This window comes from Saccopteryx leptura, chromosome 6 (genome assembly GCF_036850995.1).
Source record: "Saccopteryx leptura isolate mSacLep1 chromosome 6, mSacLep1_pri_phased_curated, whole genome shotgun sequence".
Taxonomy (NCBI): Eukaryota; Metazoa; Chordata; class Mammalia; order Chiroptera; family Emballonuridae; genus Saccopteryx; species Saccopteryx leptura.
In genome coordinates this window covers 175023470-175042790 of record NC_089508.1, presented here as the reverse complement: position 1 = coordinate 175042790, position 19321 = coordinate 175023470, and the positions used below count along the sequence as shown (strand labels likewise).

Sequence of the window (19321 nt, the reverse complement as noted above, 5' to 3'; positions counted from 1 at the left end):
AAAAATAACATTAAAAATATAAAACATTCTCATGTATTACAATCCATTCATTTCCTACCGCTCATGTTCATGGTTGCAGGTGGCTGGAGCCAATCACAGCTGTCCTCCAGGACAACACCAAATTTTTATTGGATAATGCGTAACATACACGGGTCGTTGTATGGCTTTCACAAAATTACATTTTAAAATATGTGGCGTTCATGGCTCTCTCAGCCAAAAAGGTTCCCGACCCGTTATAGATGGATAACCGAAGACCCAGAGAGGGAAGCTATTTGCTGAGGGTGTCTGTTATGCTATGCAGCATCCAGGCTTCAGATCGGGCTGTTGAAGCGCAGTCTCTCCATGTGAGTGAGCGGGAGAGCAGGTCTAGACCCAGCGCCCAACCTTCTGTGATCGACACTCACTTGGCGTGCACTGGGACCGAACGGGGGAGCGGAGGAGCCAGTCCTCGCAGCCAGGAGGAAAGACCGCTGTCATCAATCACTGATCTACGCAGCCAGGGGCCAAGTGAGAAAGTGAAAGCACCCGAACTCCACGTGGACATTCAAAGAGAACAACGGAGTGTGTCTCTTGTTACTCATTCAGATCGTTTATTAAGAACGAAGGTTGGGCCGTCCCATCTGTGTGATATTGCAACATGAAAAGTCACATACATTACTAAGGAGACCCCACAGAATTGAGAGCCTTTCAACAGTACAGAGCCATAGATTACAAAATTAAAATACAAATGATCCCCCAAGTTTGGCAGGAAACATGTACAATATGAGGAGGCCTGGAATGGAAGGGCACTTGCTTTGCAATAAGGCAGTTACAAAATGGAAAGAAAACCCACCCCCCAAAACACTCCAATGGGCTTAACAAATAGAAGAAATGTAAAGCAGGGATCCTGTACAACCTGTCATTGGCAAAGACGTGTCCATTAAGTGAAAGCAATGGAAGGGTTTGTGTTTCAAGATGCAAGCTAGATGAAATGACTGATTGTAGACATTTCTATCTTAAGAAAAGGTCCCACCCTGCCCTAGTCTGTAGTCTACCTGAAAACACCAGATCACCTTTACCTTCCTGACCATAAACTTGGAAACAGTCAGTAATAACATGAAAGGAATAAAAAGGCACCCCTAAAGCACCATGCTTCCCAGGGCATGATCTCGAACTCACCTGTCCTTCAGTTCAACTGCTTAGCTCAGTAACAGGCTACAAGGCTGTGAATCACAGGCCGCAGAGCTGTGTCTGGCCAGTTAGGGCCAACGGAATCACACAAGCTCCAAGGAAAACCTGAAAGGTGGAAGTCTGACCAACAGGTCACGGAGCAAGCCCATTTCATGAGAATTTAGGTTCTAGGACAACACTACATCTCCTGCCAGCACTTCTGAACCATGGTCTTCAATTATAAGCTAGTTCTGTTTGTCCTTTCCACTTGTTTTTGCAAAACTCAGCACTGACTGCTTTCCTAGTCATTCCCTCAATCTGGAGTTCTGCAGGCGGGGCTTGGGAACCTCCGCTCGGCTGTAAGATCTCAAGAATCCAAAGCAGGTCATTCTGGACTGCATTAGGGTCATGCTGCAAGTCAGAAAGGGAGAAGGCAGGAGGAGGAGAGGTTAGTCCAGATAATGCCATGTGACCCAGGGAGTTTTTTTTAATTTTAGTTTCTCCCTCTCTAAAACTGAATTGGACAATAGCAACCATGTAGAATGTTCAAGCTTGAAAGTATGGCACGGCCCTGACTCCCCCAAGTTCCTAGGCAGTATTTTCTTGGTAAAAACAGTATTTGAAATACTTGTTGGAATCTTAAGGTACAAGCCCTCAGCAGCCATGGAAACTTAACACTCCACAGGGGAACATTTAAAAATTTTCTAGCTAAAGTTTTCCGTAAGTGATGTGAGCATCAGTTTTTGTGGGGCAAACACAGAACTAAGGCTTCCTCTGTCTCAGGTTTTTTCATCAGGCCAATAGCACGCCCACCTCCGCTGATACCCTCTGCCAACTTCGGCAAGGACAAGTGAGAGCAACCAGGCTGATGGGTTCCCTCAACATTCTCCAACAAGGAACTAAGTGCACCAAAACTCAGCGGGGTGGACAGTCAGGACAACAAAGTATCTATTTGCTAGCTGCTCCATTTCAAAAGACAGTTGCTATGCCCTGGGACAGTGTCAGCAATGAGGTCCTTGGCCAAGAAGAGCAACTTGTTCCATGTGACCCACACTGGGCAGAGACTCAGATGGAAGTTACAGAGAACGTAGAAAAGCCAGAGGTTTACAAAGATAGAACCAGATACTCCCACGAGGTAGTGAGTTCTCTGTCCTTAGAGGTGTTTAAGCCCAGGCTGCTCATACCCTAGGTGGGATCGTTGTAGGCAGAATGTTAGCACCGATGGGGAGGCTGGATTGGATGACTGAAAGCCCCTTTCCCAACTTTTAGATCTTGTCATTATAATGACTGAGAGCTTGCAGATGATTTTCATGAAGCAACTACTGTGGACTGGGACAGCCTATTTCAATAGGCAAGGCCCCCAGAGTAAGCTTCTTTTCCTACCTTCTCCCTTCTACCAGGCAGCTATCCCGTAGGATAGTGACAAAGAGGTTCCCCCAAAATAAACAGCTGAAATGCCAGGGTTAGACGCGACATTCCAACTGCAAACAACGATTACTATCTGGTCTCTGGACGGCTAGCAGTGAATATGTAGCCATGATAGGAACGTCTAGCGATTTGGTGTCTATCACATGTAAGTGAAATTCTTCTTCATTTGACAACACCAGTCTTGATTCCTTAGTTTTGATCTTTCATGGGGTTCAGTTATAATCGTTTCCAGGTGCTGTTGCCAACTTTAGAGTTTATTTGTTGAAATAAGAAGTTTATTTGCTTTTAAAGCCTTAAAATGAAGCAACATGAATAGCAGGATATTGGCATTTCCATGTGACAAGCTTCGGGCCATATGAAGAACCACACCAGGCTGGGACTGAGGCAGGAACCATACTCTTAAGAAGACAACACCAGTTCTATCTTAAATTCCAGTTTGCCCAGGAGCACCAAGAGGAGAGAAGGCAATGTTGCAATGTTACAGGTGGAAAGAAGCATGAGTCCTTAACCTGGTGGCATAAAAACGCAGGTAGCCAAGACGAACACTGCTTTCCCAGAACCCACTGCTCCCTGAAGCCAGGCCCAGCTGCTTCGGAGAGCCTGGCCGTTTCCAACAGGCAGAAGTCTCCTGCCCACAGAGAAGCCACGGGAAACTGCAGAAGAGACTAAGGCAAGTGGTTTAGTGGTTTGATGAAAGAACAGACTTCTTCACACAAGACAAAAGTAAGTTCGGACAGCTTTGTCTTTTCTCTCACCTGACGTGTTTTCAAAGGTGAAAAAGACACCCACAGTCTCCACTCTCCACAAGCAGCTCTCTTTAGGGGAAAGACGGCATGCACTCAAGTGCACAGAGCATCTGGCTGGAGGTGGAAAGCTTCCCTGGGCTCCACTTTGGAACAAAAGTATTCTTACAGACACACTTGAACAGATGGGTCCTAACCCCACGCATTCTCCTACAGAAATGTACTGCTGTCTCTCTCAACTGGGAAAACAGATCTGCTGTTAGAAAAACAGTGACATGCCCTACACATCCATTATTTTGGTTTAAACATCAGAAAAATATACCTTCTTTCTCAATTAGATGGGGACACTTCCAGACAGGTTTCCAATGTCTTCACCTACAGGCCAAGCTGCCCTCAAACTCCAACCTGATGAGAAAAAATGCCCCCTGACAAAGGAGGCTTGGTGTTGGACACCATCAAAGCCTTTCTAGTTCAGCCTTTCAGAAATAAAACCTAGATAAGTCACACACCTTTGAGCCTTCTTGATGCCTACACATCAACATCCTTCAGCTATAAGAAGTGAGACAGTCTACATACACACACACTGGATCTGAATGACCGAAACACTCAGAGCGTCCTGACTGCCACCCACAGCCAGGTGTATTAAAATAAGACCCCTCAGAGTCTAGAGTATGTTCTATGTACAGTCCTTTACACATATTTAAAAAGGCTGCGATCTGCTAGGCATGCATTCTGGACACTGGAGCAAGCTTTGCTGCGATGGAGCACACTGCGTTTTGGTGCTAGTGGTGGCCCCGCCCCCAGGCTACAGGAAGCAGGGTACTCGGCTCCGCAGAACGAGGCCGCCACACTGCTCAGCGGGGATTTTCATTCGGATTTCTGTTACACTCAGGATCAAGCCATCTTTGAGACATGAAAACTCTGCCAGGCCAGGCTGTCCATAGCTCCTTTTGCTATTTAAGGCTTAAGAAAGAACTCAGATTTAAAACCGAGTAAGAAAATGATACTTTCGACCACAGTGTATGTCAAGATGGTCCGAAATGAGCATCCGTGTCCTTTTCTTCCCTTTTTCTCCCATTCCCTGTGCACACCCTATGCCCCCAACACACTGATTGGAAAATTTTGGAAAAGCAGACTTTTGGATATAAAGCTTTGTTTTCAAAGGATACTTTGGCTGTGACATAATTAGATAGAGGAAGCTGAGTTTTTGAACATAAAAAAAAAAATCAGGTAATTATTAATAGTTAAAAAAACCATTTAGCAATCTTTCTCCCTAAAAGGGAGGCAAACTGCTCATAAAAATGAGCATCAGCTGGCACTGGTCTCTGTTGCCCAAATCCATAATTTGTCACTGACCCCAAGCCCAGGGCGCCATGGCCAGTCAGCCTTTCTCCCCCAAGCTGGACCTCTGAGCAGGAATCACGTGGTCCTTGGCAGCTTTCTTGGTGGTTGTGAACTATGGATTGGTACTTCTGAAAACATGAGCCCCAGACCACTAAGCATCTCCATTTGCCAAAGCATTTATGGCCCAGGAGAATGGCTGAAATCATTGCGTATTATGATACATAATATGTATATGATACATAATACACCCCAAAGAGTGAAGTGTGGAGGGGTGTGCAAAGGGCCTATGCATCTGTTTCTGGCACCACCAGACACAGCTTGGCAGATGTGACCGTCCTCAAGGACTCATTTGGTCTGTCTTGTTGGTGAGTCGGGATTTCCTCCACACTCAGAAGCTGAGTGGTCAACCACAGAAACGGCAGAGGTCTCATAAACTAGAGGCATGAAGCATGTCACAAGGCTGGCACTGTTAGTGACAGCTCAAGTAGCCAACGAATACTGACAGAGTGCCTACTGTGTGCAAGGCAGAGGACCACAGGGGGACCAGGGTCAAACTGATTTGCTGACAAAAGACAAAGGCTGCGACAAGGCAGGGCCACCGTGTGCCCAGCACACTCGGCCTGCTCACACACCGCCACCGTCCCCTGGACCCTGCTATTCCCGGGCTCCTCACACACGTGGCCGCGTGGGATTACATGTGACTACCCAAGTCTCTGTCATCTCTCACTTCCAGTAGCACTGACTCAGTGCTTTCCTGAATGCTGCAATACATAGTTGTTCTGTAATTCTTTTTATGATCTTTTCTTTTAGCCCAGTAGATGCCTTAAAAGAAAGTCTTTGTATACACATGCTGAATCAGGAGACTATAATCCTCCTGACCAAAAAGATTTACAGTATTTATCATTCAACTTTTTTATTTATAATAAAACTTAAAAGTCTTTATGGGCTTAAATGTAGCAGATACCACCTGCGTGCTACGCATCACACTTCCTCCCTGGAGACGAGCTTCAGCCTCACTCCAGCTGCTTGCCGCCCTCTGACTTCTGGTCCAGTCTGCTCTTGTTGCTCTTCACCATGTAGATGAAGTAGGCAAGGGTCTCTTTCTCATTCACAGGTATGTTTCTGAAGTGTCGACTGACAGTCTACATGGGGGCGGGCAAAAACAAACAAAAACAAAAAACACGCATAAGTCAGGGCCACAGATTCCAAATCGTGCACAAGAGGAAGCAGGCAGTTGCTGTCAGAGTCATGAGGGGTCAGGGTCACTACAGAACTCCCTGCGCAGCCACAGAACCCGGACGGCCTTCGTTCCCTGGGCCCAGGTGACAGGTTTCCAGGCTTCCAAAGGCACGTCTTTAGCCCGCAGCACTCCCGAGGTGCAGTTCGATTTTAATGGCAGCCAACTGCCCATCATGGCATAATCTCAAGGTCATCCCCCTCATGGCATAATCTCGAGGTCATCCCCCTCATGGCATAATCTCGAGGTCACCCCCCTCATGGCATAATCTCGAGGTCGTCCCCCTCATGGCATAATCTCTCGAGGTCGTCCCCCTCATGGCATAATCTCGAGGTCGTCCCCCTCATGGCATAATCTCGAGGTCATCCCCCTCATGGCATAATCTCGAGGTCGTCCCCAATGAGGAAGAGACTGGGACTGCTCTGGTTGACCAGATGCTACCATAATCTCTCAGGCCCTGGAATTTGACAAAGAAATGTCTTTTTAAAAATTATGTCAAGCCCTGGCCGGTTGGCTCAGCGGTAGAGCGTCGGCCTAGCGTGCGGAGGACCCGGGTTCGATTCCCGGCCAGGGCACACAGGAGAAGCGCCCATTGGCTTCTCCACCCCTCCGCCGCGCTTTCCTCTCTGTCTCTCTCTTCCCCTCCCGCAGCCAAGGCTCCATTGGAGCAAAGATGGCCCGGGCGCTGGGGATGGCTCTGTGGCCTCTGCCTCAGGCGCTAGAGTGGCTCTGGTCGCAACATGGCGACACCCAGGATGGGCAGAGCGTCGCCCCTGGTGGGCGTGCCGGGTGGATCCCGGTCGGGCGCATGCGGGAGTCTGTCTGACTGTCTCTCCCTGTTTCCAGCTTCAGAAAAATGAAAAAAAAAAAAAAAAAAAAAAAAATTATGTCAAATGAACAGCCAATTGAACAGATGTGTGTGACCCAAGAATTCATCTTGAAAGACATACCAGATTTGAAGAAAAACCCCGTAACCTGGCTTTACTTTACAAGTCCTGAGAACACACATCTCCTCTTGCCCCGCCCCGTCCTGTCCCCTCCACCAGGGGTGGATACTGGCAAATGGGTCACGCGGCCTTAAAGAGGGACAGACTTGTGTGCTCCTATGTTTCATCTGGATGCTGGTGAAGGAGAGTTTAAGAAAAAAAATGATGGCTCAGCAGGATATCTCTAAAGGGAAAGACCAAAACCCAGTGGGCTGTGAATCTGTCTCTGGATGGACCGAGTGGCTAGGGACGAAAAAGAGGCAGAGAAAGAACTACAGAGCGGTTATCTCTGGACGGTAGGGTTGTCTTTTTCTTTTCTCCAGTTTCCAAATTTTCTACAATGGCAGAGGGGCGAGAGGGCACCCACGTAAGTGCCAACAGGACAGAAGTGTCAAGCCAGGCTGTCGGCATAATGAAATGGCCAAGGAGGCCCCACACTGTTAGAACTCAGGGCAGGAGAAAGCTTTCTTGGGCTTCATTCATTGTAATAAATATTTCCACTACCAACATCAGAGTATAAAAAATCAAGGGAAAAAAACAAAGGTTTTAGGATGATTAATCTGCCATATACCTGATATGCAGGAAGGAACATATCTCTAAAGAATCTTGTAAACCAAGACACAAACAAACAAACAGAAGGACACTCAGGACTTGGAATCAGAAGCCCTGAGGTTCCAGGCTCAGTTCTGGAATCACACCCATTTGCTGTGTCTTTTGAAGCAAGTCTATTTCTCTCTCTATGCCATGGGTTCTTTTATGAGATCAGAGCCTTTCCAAATCTAAAGCTGTGGGATTTTAAATTGCACAAAAGAGGGAACAGAAAGTTGCTTCCAGAGCCATGGAGGGAATTATGATCAACAGGCACACAGAGCAGTAGGGAGAATCAAGGTCATCCTCAGAAGCATAATGATGCCTCTCTCTTTTTAGAGCGCAATTTTGTCCACCTACTTCTGCTAACTGGGCCTTGTTGAAGCCTGGTCTGGTCTGCAATTTGTAGTGTCGTTTATAACGTCGTAGAGTGTTCACCTGCAGCTGGAAGAGATCAACCTGGAGGGAAGAGGAGAAACACATTATCCATCACCTGACCAGCCACGACTCACTGAGAACCCACTGTGCCTTGCACCACACTAGGTAGGGGTGGGGGTAGAAAGGACTACAAAGAAGCCTTAGAAACGGTCCTCTGAGGACGAATAACTAGCTGGGAGGACAACACTAACAGTGGGAAAAAGAGTTCTGACTGGGGAGGGGTGGTCCCAGAAGGCTGACAGAGCGGTGACGCTTACGCTAAGGAGAGGCGGGGCTTAGAAAGGAAGTGAGGAACAGAGCAGGAGTAGGGAACGAGGGGAGGAGCAAGCACGGAGCCAGATGGAAGAGATGGGCTCGGGGCTCAGAGGCATCCTGACGGGGTTAAACAGGGAGGCTGGACGGAGCGTGTCAGGTGACGTTCCAGGAAGATGGATCTGGTGGTGGTTTGATGGGTAGGGGGTGAGGTGGGGCGGGTGAGGAGAGTGTGGGGCAGCAGGCAGAGGAAGATGCTGGAGCAGCAATCCAGAGGTGAGATGACAAAGTGGAGCTTCGGAGGGCTGGCGAGGCTAGAGAGGGACACCGGGTATGGTGAGCAAAGGTGAAACCAGACAGACATCCTGGAGGAAGACAGGCCAGAGCTTGGTAGCGACTGGATAGAGGGGCGTGAAGAACAGTGGGAAGTCCTGTTATTCTCAAATAGTGCTTTCCTAGGCTCAGCCTTCCGGTATTAGAATCCTTAACAACCCTCCAGAGAAAGCTCAAAAGCTACTGTGGCGAGTGTAGAAATCTCAGGTTAGGGTCAGGGTCTCTGCAGGTGACTGGAGAACAGAGGGGACAGGACCCCCCCTTTGCTCTAACACAGGAAGAGAGAAAAGCTGCACAGTCATGAAACAGTGAAGGCCCAGAAAGTTGGGCTGCCTTTACCTGCCTCTAAAAGAGATGTTCTTGCTTCAGGCAGGTGGAGAGCACTTAAAAACAAAATGAATGATCAATATGAGGGACCAAAGTCCTTCACTCTTTTCAAAACATTCCTCAAACTTTTTTTTCTTTCTTTTTCTTTTTTGTGAAAAGCATTTAGAAATTGAATACATCCATTTCTTTATGAAATATAATAATGCTAAAGGCAATCGAAAGACACATTAAACCAATGCTAAAAAGGGGGACACAGGGAGGGGCGGAGGGAAACGGCTGTATTTTCAAAGGTTTCCTCATCTGCAGACAGAGGCCTGCCTACTCTTTCTGTTCCTACAGTCACTTCCACTGAGTGCTAACAGGCAGCTGCCTTATGAAATATTCATGCATCAAATACTCAATGTACACTATAAACGGATCTTCTTTGCTGAGTCTTAAGTAAAAACGATTCAAATAGAAAAAAAAAGCCAATACTCCTTCCTGTATCCTTGCTTAATAGACACTGACCCCTTGAAGGAGAGGTAGTCTTCTGGTTTGAGAAGCCTAGGACACATCGTCTAGTGCATCGTCTAGCAACATGGGATGATCCTTCACTCCCCTCTCCACCCCCCCACCCCCGACATCTGCAATGTCTGGAGACAGTTTTTGATCGTCATGACCCAGGGAGTGGTGGTACTGGCATCCAATAGGTAGAATGAAGGGATGCTGCTAAACATCCTACAATCACGGGACAGCCCCCCAACAAAGAATTATCTGGCCCCGAATGTCAATAGTACCAGGGTGGAGAACCCTGGTCCAGTACAAGTGATTTTGGAATAGATCCTCGGGAACAAGCCTGGACCAGGAATCGGAGAAAGACAGAAAAACCACTGGTGTGAACTGAGAACGTCTACCTTCATTTTGCAGACCAGAACGCAGAGGGCAAGTGTCTTCCCCCAACCATGCAGACTTAGTCTCCAACTTTACATACAAAACAAAGTTCAAAACAACTCGACACTGTGGCTGGATTTAGTCATCTGTCAGGGTTTTCTTGAAGACAGCACGGCCTACTGAAAAGGGCACTGGCCTGGAGCCCCCAAATGGTACGTGCGACCTTGTGTCCCTGTGCCTGTCTGGAAAATGAAGGGCAGCCAGACCAGTCAGATTCTAAGCTTTCAGCTCTCAGAGTCGGCATTACTCTGATTCTCTGATTCACTTTTCAAACAAACCGCTGCAAAACTATGGGACTAAAATGGCTTCTTAGCACAAAAAGAAGTCAGGTCAGAGGTAAGGATCAGATTAGAACCCCTTCTCCCAGCTAACTCAAGCTGATTTTTTGTGACTGTTACCTCAGGAATGTCAGTGTCGTGCTCAGGAGAATCTCCACCATCGTCACTTGTCTTCCTCTTTCTTTTATTTCGTACACTTTGGATGAAGTTTTTGTGGAAATCGCAGATATACAGGTGCCTGACCTGGTGGGAAGCAAATTAAAGTCAGGGCTGCCAATTCCATGGAAATAGCATCTGTCAAATTAATGGGCTTCTCTCCTTTGTGAGGCATTGGAGAGGAAGGAAGAACAAGGCGCAGGCCACGGTTTCCAGAAGTTTACTGCTGAGGTGCCGAACAAGAAGCCCACGAAGAGAGACTACACCACACTGGGAATGTCTTACAAACCAAGTCCCTGCGGAAAAACAAGGAGAGACCCCCACAGCAGAGACGGTCCAGAGGGGGTCCCTTCCGAGAAGGGAGGGTTTGTAGGGAGACAGGAAGTGTTCAGATGGGAAGAGGAGCCATGACCTAGAGTTTCAGATGATGATAGCAAGAAGGGGCGTGAAGGAGCCCCAGGGTGGCCAGCAGTAGGTGGAAGTGGCTACCCATGTAGGAGCATAAGAAGCTCGGGGCGGGTGCACATCAGAACAGCGCTGCCCTTCCTTCAGACAAGACGCAGCCCTCCCAGGCTTTTGAAGCTGGCTGTGACATGACATTTTCAGACCTGCAGGAGTGATGAAATGAGAAAAGCAGGAAAGGGACCGTGGTAATGGTATACGGGACACACCGTTTTTATTCTGATAGCAGGATGACAACTCTCTGAAATACTTTATTTCTGAGCAACGATTTCTAATGATTGCATTACCTTACATCTGACCCACAAAGAGAAGTGGAGGGAGATGCAGAAATCCTCACCAGGTGGAACCTCGCAGCAGAAGCTGCACAACGTGATGACTTACTCTACTATTCGAAAGCTATTTTTATGCAATGTGCGTGCTCCTGTTTATAAATGCTTGATTTGAAAGGAAAAAGAGAACGCTTGGCATGTTTTTATCTGTTTCGCTCTATACCCAGTTGTCCTTTGGTGCCCTCCTCCCCACATGACATTGTACAATAAAGGACTTGGAGAATAAAAAAAGAGAAAAGAAGCTGCATACTTTGGCTGATTTTCTAACACAGGTTGGAGGCAGAATAGTAAGCGAGGGCAGCAACAGCAGCTGAGATGTGAGAATGTGTTTTCATTTAAGAACGTTGGTACTGGGGTTGACTGGAGGAACCATTTGAAAACCTAACAGAAACCGAATGCCTGTGTAAATGACTTGGGGCTGTTGACACTGAAACAGATGTTGCACAAATGTTCTCCAGAGGCTTCTGATTTTGAGTTTGTTCCTTAAATTCTTAAAGAAAACCAGCATCAATTAATGCAGTCCTCTTCGTGGAGAAAATAACGAACACTGCTTTTTATTCAGATAAATGATCACTTTCATGTGGTTGGATTAGTGAGTCATGGGTGATTTTTATACTATGATGGTGTCCTGTAGACAGCAGGAGCTCAATAAATGCTGTGCTATCTGCATAAGCACCCCTTGCATCAAAAAGCAACTTAGACCAGTAAAAGTCACCATTTACATATGGTTACAAATTGGGACAGCTTTGCCAGATTCAAATGTCAAAGGACATTCAAACACAGCATGTGTCAGTGTCCCAGAGAATCCCACCTAGCTGATAAATACACTACCCAACATGCTTTTATCAGAAAGGAGAGCGTGCGCGCGCGCACGCGCACACACACACACACACACACACACACACACACACACACACACACACACACACACACATGCTGCTTCCCTGATAGGAAGCCGGCCCTCACACTAGCCGGTTCCACGTGCAGACCCTGAGAGAGCCCACTGCTCCTCACGTTCACTGGATGGCCAATGTGGTCGGGGAACAACAGGCAGAAGGGGGGTCTCTTAAAGCTGAGGCCGGGAGAGTTCAGGTCGACACGCCAGAATAATGGAATGCTTGATGGAAGAGACTCAGCAATCATCAGTGCATCCTCACTGGCCCCAATCTCATTTTCTACAGGGATCAACCGAAGCCACCCAGAGTAGGGAAATGACCTGGCCAAGGTCACTCAGGCCTTTGATCCCTGGCACATGTCCTTTCCTACCCCAACATTTCCCTTATACTATTTTCAACTTCCACTTTCCTGGAGGAAAAAAAAGTCAAAATAATGTCAATTGGAGGACTGTTTGAAAGCACATTATATCTTAATAAATCACAGAACACTGCCAATGTCTGCGTGGAATGTGTTAAACTGCCCGAGTTGCATTTTTGGTGCTGTCCTTTTACAAGACAAATAGTCATTATTTCCATTTAACCATTTTCAAGCACATACTGGTTTTCAGAAATCTCAGAGCTCAGTGGCCTTTGGGGGAGGAAGGAGGGTGGTAGCAGGGCTCTAGTGTTTATTTTTCCTGTTTCATTTTCTACAACAGCTAAAAATTCTTGTAACACAGCAGTTTCTTAGACTTGAATTCCTGCCCAAGCCTGTGAGAATGAAATAGAATCCCTTTCAGAAATAATGACTCTACACCACCGCTTGAAACAAATGGCGAGTGATTCCACCTCGAAAACTACTCCTTCAGAAGCATTAATTACCTGTTGGGCACTCCAGTGCCAGGCTTCGCTGCTTTCTTGCCTTTGCTGCTTCTTTCAGACAGCGTGTGCGAAGTGATCGACAAGCTTAACACACGTTTTCCAGTGGGGTCACTGGGTAAATGGGGCCCCAACTGCAGCAGTACAATCATTCAGACGTGACAGCATCCAAGGCTTTAAAAGAACTGGAAATTTCTTTCTTTTTTTAAGGACTGGAAAATATTATAAGCTGCTCAAGTAAAGGCTCCCAACAACCTACGCAGAAGGCAGGCAGTGTTTCCAAGAGGCTGTTTAAGTGCTATCTGAGAATTAGGCATTTCACTTCAACATGTGTCCTAATCCAGCCCATTTTAGTGTCTCGAGGCACAGTTGTTTGCTCCCAGATGAACTTCATTCATTCATTGATAGAGGTTTGTAGTAAGAAAGTCATTAACCCCTCCCCCAACCATTTAAAAATAGCATTTTTCCATTCAAGAATTGTAAATGTATTATAATTAACTTTAAGCCTCACCAGGCGTGGCGCAGTGGATAGAGTGTTGGACTCGGATGCAGAGGACCCAGGTTCTAAACCCGAGGTCACCAGTTTGTGTGGACTCATCTGGTTTGAGCAAGGCTCACCAGCTTAAGCCCAAGGTCACTGACTTGAGCAAGGGGTCACTCAGTCTGCTGCAGCCCCCTGGTCAAGGCACATATGAGAAAGCAATCAATGAACAACTAAGGTGTCGCAATGAAAAACTGATGATTGATGCTTCTCATCTCTCCCTTCCTGCCTGTCTGTCCCTCTCTCTGTCTCTCTCTGACTCTGTCACACACATACACAAATCAGGGCGGGGAGGGGGAAGAGACAGGGCGGGGAGGGGGAAGAGATTGGAAGAAAGGGCTGGGCCAGGCTTATATTTATTAGAGACTTAATCAAGTCTTATGCATGGGGCTTGAATGTAAATCAGATAATGGGTTTAAGAAATTAAGCAGCCTGTTGGGTGCTGTGTAACTCTGGCACCTCACTGCCTGTCTCTGGGCCTTAGTTTCAACAGTAAAATCAGAAATGGAAAACTGGAAGTCATTTCATTTAACAAGCAATCTCTGATTTTCCCCAACACTGGGGGGTGAATAACTTTTGGTCCCAAAAGAGAATGGATGTTAGTTGATCTACCTGAATATTCAATACCCCTTTAACTCATTTCCAATTTCTAATCAAGAGGCTGCAGCAACAGATGTCAAACTATAAAGTTCCTAATTGGTTGCCAATAGGCACCTCTTTTGAACCGTGTTCACTAGAAGAAGTGAAATCACACAGGAAAAGTTTTCCTACAGTTCAGCACAAAACACGGGGCAATTCTATTCAAATGGAAAACCCCTCCTACTGGGCATTTCTAAAGACGACACCCCTAAGAAAACTGACTTTCTTCCTTCCAGACACTTGGGGCTGCAAGAGCCACCTCCCAGGACGTGGTCCTGGCCTTATTTCTGCCACGTGCTTGAAATCCCCAGTTCCCTACAGCCGCCTGCGAGGCAGCGAGCTCGGGGACCCTCTGCAGACGCCGAGGCCGCGGCGGACAGGGAAGTAACTGCCGCCTCTCCTCGGAAGGATAGCAGGGCTCTGAGAAGTTGGAGAGGAGCCGGGTCCCTTCACCCCTCCTCCCCCGTGCTTGCTCCAATACCTCAACCAATAAAAACTTGTCAGCCTTCCCAGCAGGAAGGGTGCTCGGAGCCCCCCGCCCTAACTAACGTCCCGGGTTTGGGCAGAATCCTACTGGGAGCAGGTCAAGGCTGAAGCGGCCTTTGAAACCCCGCGCGCCGCTCCTCCGCCTGCAGACCCAGGGCGGCGAGGCCCAGGGCGGGGAGGGCCCGGGAGTCCCGCCGCAGTCCGGCGGCCGCGGCGGGGGTACTCACGCTCTTGTCGATGTCCAGCTTGAGTTTCTTCTGCGAGATGCTCTTCTGGACCCTCTTGCTGAAGGAGGCGTTGCCCGCCGGCCGGACGCAGCGCTCGCCGTCCTCGATGAGGCAGCAGCTCTGGCCGTAGCCCGGGGCGGCGGCGGGGGCGGCGGGGGGCCCTTCGCGGCTGTCCTCCTCGGTGCTAAAGCCGTTCATCTCCCCGTCCCGGGCCGGCCTCTCGGGGGGAGGCTCCTCCGGAGGCCACTCCGCGGCCGCGCGCCCCGCCGGGCCGTCGCCGAGGCCCCCGCACCCGAGGGTCCCGGAGTCTGTCTCCAGAGCAGGCGCCGCGCTGCCCCGCGCCCTGGAGGCCCGGTTCCGCTGCGCCGCGCTCCGGCCGCTCCGGCCGCTCCGGCCGCCGGCCCCGCGTCTCCGGAAAGCCCCTGTCTTCCCGGCTCCAGGCCCCGGGGCTGGCTCCCGCGGCTCGCAGGGCCCCGCCGGGGGTCACCCGAAGGCTTCTTCTGCCGGGGGCCCAGCACCGTTACCCTTCGGCGGGCGCGTCCGGGAGGGCGTCCCAGGAAGCCGCAGCTCTCCGGGGTCTCCGGGGCCGGGTTGCCAGAGGGTTCCGAGGGCCCCCGCTGGCTCCCGCCTTCTTTCGGCTGCTGGGCAAACTCGCCGCCGGGCAGCTCCCCCGGGGTGGCGCGGCCTCCCCGCGCGGGGCCCGGCCTCGAACCCGCGGCGCCAGGGCCCCGCAGCGCGTCCGGCCCGCCCCACCCCTGCAGCCGCTCGGCTGTGCCCCGAGTCCCGCGGCAGCCCCTGGGCGGCCCGGCCGCCGCCCGCTCAACGCTCCGCACCACAACAGTTCGCTCCCCCGCCCACCCCGGGACAGCGGAAGTCCCGCCTCCACTCGGCCATTGGTAGCATTTCCTCTCTGGGCGGGGCCGCCGCCGCCGCTGGCGCTCTCCATTGGGTCCTAGAGCCGCCAGTCCCCGGCGCCTAGCTACTTCCTGGACTCTGCTGGGATGGGTTCAAAGTAGAGAAAGTGGAAGAGGGAAGAGTTCCCTGGTTGAGAGAGGGGAACCCGGCCGCAGACTGTCCTGGTTGTGGGAGAGATGGTGACTAGGGACCTGGCTGGACGGAACGCCAGGCTCCTGGAACAGAAGATCACATTCGGGGACAGACAGAAGTACAGACGTGGGCGGGGGCTCAGAAGGATTGACAAGGGGAGGGGCATGAGGGAGACCTAAAGGGGATAGAGGTACTGTCAGGAGAGGGACCGACTGCGTGGAATGAAGGACGGGGCCAGAGGACCCGCAGATCGGTGCGAGGCAGGGTGGGTGAAACAGGACAGAAAGCCAGTCATGACGGGAAAGACAGAGGACAAACTCGTAGAGATACGTGGAAAGACGTACAGAGGAGATGGGGGTCTGATGGCGGGTCTTATAAGGTAGTAGGATGTTTAAGGGTGGCGGAGACCCCAGTCTGCGGAGACTGGGACTGGATTGGTCCACGAGGAAAGAGAAGGGGAGGAGGGAAGGAAACCCCAGGGGCTTGGGTGATCCTTCTACTGAGGAGAATCGGAAACCAGGATAAGGTCTGGAGGTCGGGCCAGGTGGACCGCGGGGAAGAGGAGAGGCTTCTGGAGCTCTGTAAGCTGCAGCTTCTACGGCTTTAAGGCTCCCGGTCTACCAGCAGGTGGCCGCGCCTTGCCAAGCCCCTGAACTTGGGGTTCGGTGCCTAGAGTGTCTCACAGACCCAGAAAGGCCCATGGGGGAAATCCTCTAGTCTAGCACCCTAGTCAGGCCACCTCTCCACTGGGCATTTTGGGGACAAGTGAGGGTCAAAGGCCCCAAGGGACTTGCCAGTGTCATGCAACCATGCAATTATTTAGGGCTGGGTAACATTTTCTTGGGGCCAGGGGGACATGGATGGGTCAGGGAGTGTTAGGTGAGCACATGTACCTATTTCAGGAGTACTAGATAATTGGCATTGAAGAGGCTTCTGGTTCTGTTCTGTTAAAAAAGGGAAAGCTAGTTTCCATGTTTAGAAGCAGATGCCCTGTGACCTTAAATTTTCCTTAGTGGCCTTAAATGTATCTGTACCCCCTAGAAGTAATTTCACACGTGGAACAGCCATTTTAGGAAATCAGCCTACCAGAGAAAATTTTAAACAGTAATGTTCATTATGAGATTAATAGGAAAAATAACCTAAAACTTCCACATGGGAAGTAATTAAGTAAACTGTCAAACATCTTCAGAATGAGATATTTTGCAGTCATTTATGATTTCAACATTTAAGGTAGTTTCAACATCAGTGTAAATATTTCCTATATAATAATAATTCAGCAGTGATTCTTCAATAAAGAGTTGATGAGTTGGAGAAATGCTTTATGTTGTTAAAAATGCAAGATATAAAATTGCATATAATATGATGGATGTACATCTATGTTTTAAAAAAATAAGAAAGAAAAACTATTTGTACATAGGAAATGCACCAAAGTACTGTACTAATAATAGTTATTTCTGGGTAGTAGAAAAATGGTTGATTTTTTTTCTCCTTTTGTTCTACCTTTGCATTTCCCCCAATAAATATTTATTGCTTTTACAGTAGGAAAAAATAGAATTAAAAATTAATGGAAAAATGCACAGTTTAATAGCATTCCTCCCTCAGAGTTCATATATTCAAAAGTAAATTATTGACCATATTATATATGCTCATTTCAGGACTGGCCACAGGAGGAGGATGAAACACTCCTTGTCTTAGAAGAGGATCTTTTCTAGCAGGGGAGCTCAGACATATACACAGAAAACAGCTGGGTGTCTGCACGTCAGTATGTGATGTTGGTTCCTAGGTTGATTGGTGTGGATAAGAGCTCTACATTTTCCACAAAAATTTTGCACTTAGATATTTTTTTCAAACAGCATTTGCATCCAGCTTCAGGCTGCTGCACTGCCTGCAGCTTCTCCAGCACCAGCTTCCCCTGGCAACACCCCTGGGGCAGGTGGGGGAAGGCGACAGGGGCCCTTTTGCTCTGGTGCTCTATCTCAGCCTTGGGGGGGGGCTGTCTTCTCATCTTGGCTAAGCCTGTATTCTTCAGCGTTCTCTTCTTACTAGGCAATGCCTCGTCACTACAGTCCCGTTATAGTTAGTACACCTTTATATTAAAGGTCTGAATTACTGTGTGGATTCTTCTCTCTGGACCCAGACTGATAACCCCCAGCCTCTCTATATTTTGAGAAGGGCAGGGACACATGCTTTTTTTTTTTTTTTAATTTTTTTTATTCATTTTTTTTTTTTTTAGAGAAGAGAGAGAAAGGGAGAGAGAGAGAGACAGAGAGAGAGACAGAGAGAGAAGGTGGGGAGGAGCTGGAAGCATCAACTCCCATATGTGCCTTGACCAGGCAAGCCCAGGGTTTCGAACCGGCGACCTCAGCATTTCCAGGTCGACGCTTTATCCACTGTGCCACCACAGGTCAGGCAACACATGCTTTTTAAAAAACTATTCTTTACTAGCAATTTTGTGGTTTTCAAGGACTGTCTTATTGTAAGCTTTCCCCAGGTTATTATGTAGATTGGTTCCAAATAGCAATACAGTATTTGGGGGGGGGGGGGAAATCTGGTGCCTTTGTTGGTAGAGTAAATCTCTAACTCTAGAAAGGAAATATAAATATTCAGATAAAGAAGAAATGAATACAGAAGAGAAGCTTCTGTGTCCCTTGTTCTGCTTTGTGTTGGATTTAAGGTTCTGGAAATGGCCAAGAGAATTGGATTTGCTACATTTGTAGGTCTACGTAATTAATTTACAGCGGTTGCTTAAGTGCTTAGAAAGATGTTGCTTTTTAGATATTTCTTTTTAGATATTTAAGTCGGCCCTGTTAAGCATTTAAAGTGTTTGAAAAAAATCAAGTATATTAAATTTGTAACTGTAGTCTGAAATGTCTAAGGAAATTTGTACTTGTTGTTGATGATTTTGGTTCAAAGTGCCCCTAAGCATAGTACCGAGGTGCCGTCTAGTGTTCGTGAGCACTAACATGTGCCTTACGGAGAACATACATGTGTTAGGATAAGTTTCATTGAGTCATTAGTTACAGTGCTGTTGGCCCTGAGTTCAGTGTTAGCGAATTAATGATCTCTATGAAACAGAGAGCAGTGGTGGGGGAGCTTAGCCCTCAGCCTCAGCAAGGGCAGACCGCCATTCCATTCTCCCCATCCCCAGGCAGGGGCTGGCAGGAGATCAGACGCTACTTCAATGCAAAGTAGCTCATGAGCAAAAGCTGTAAAGTTGCTAAGAGACCTGCTTTTTCTAAGGGTTCATGGAGTGGTCTTTGTTTCTCTGGCATTGTGTGTGTTAGTGTGTGAGTGCACCGAGAGCCACGGCCTGCCAGCCCGGAATCCAGTCAGACTTGAGGGTAAGAACTGCAGGCTGGCCCGGGGCACTGTTGTGAGCCCAGGTATTGCAAAGCCAGGCACCCAAGCCTTGAGGGTGAACAAAAGAGCAGGCAGCTGCCTGAGCCAGAGGATGGCAGAGCTGTGAGCCGCTGCAGGAAGGACGCTTTGGATACTGAATCCTGGACCCACTTGAGCAAAGGTCCAGAAGCCCCGGGGTTGGAGACACCAACAGAACCGGAAGGGTGTCCTATTCCATCCTCTCGCTGAGCTTGGAAAATAAATCATGAAAATAGGACCATTACAAAATACTAGATGCCAGATTTGTA

General features: G+C 48.6%; 1 protein-coding gene across 3 annotated transcripts; it reads right to left on the bottom strand.

Annotated features, from left to right (window-relative positions):
- Positions 1-568: 568 nt before the first annotated feature.
- Positions 569-15484, bottom strand: SAP30L (SAP30 like). Of its 3 annotated transcripts, none has more exons than XM_066344588.1 (5): positions 14628-15484; positions 10154-10276; positions 7836-7934; positions 5632-5806; positions 569-1560 (listed from the first exon to the last, which is right to left on the bottom strand). In XM_066344588.1, exons 1-4 carry the CDS (start codon positions 14823-14825, stop codon positions 5678-5680), a joined length of 549 nt encoding a protein of 182 aa, XP_066200685.1. In that variant the 5' UTR covers positions 14826-15484; the 3' UTR covers positions 569-1560; positions 5632-5677. The 3 variants fall into 3 exon arrangements, with proteins under 3 accessions (XP_066200685.1, XP_066200686.1, XP_066200684.1); XM_066344589.1 differs by lacking the exon at positions 14628-15484 and adding exons at positions 8842-8881; positions 12738-13175 and having other exon boundaries at positions 569-5806; XM_066344587.1 differs by having other exon boundaries at positions 569-5806.
- Positions 15485-19321: the final 3837 nt, after the last annotated feature.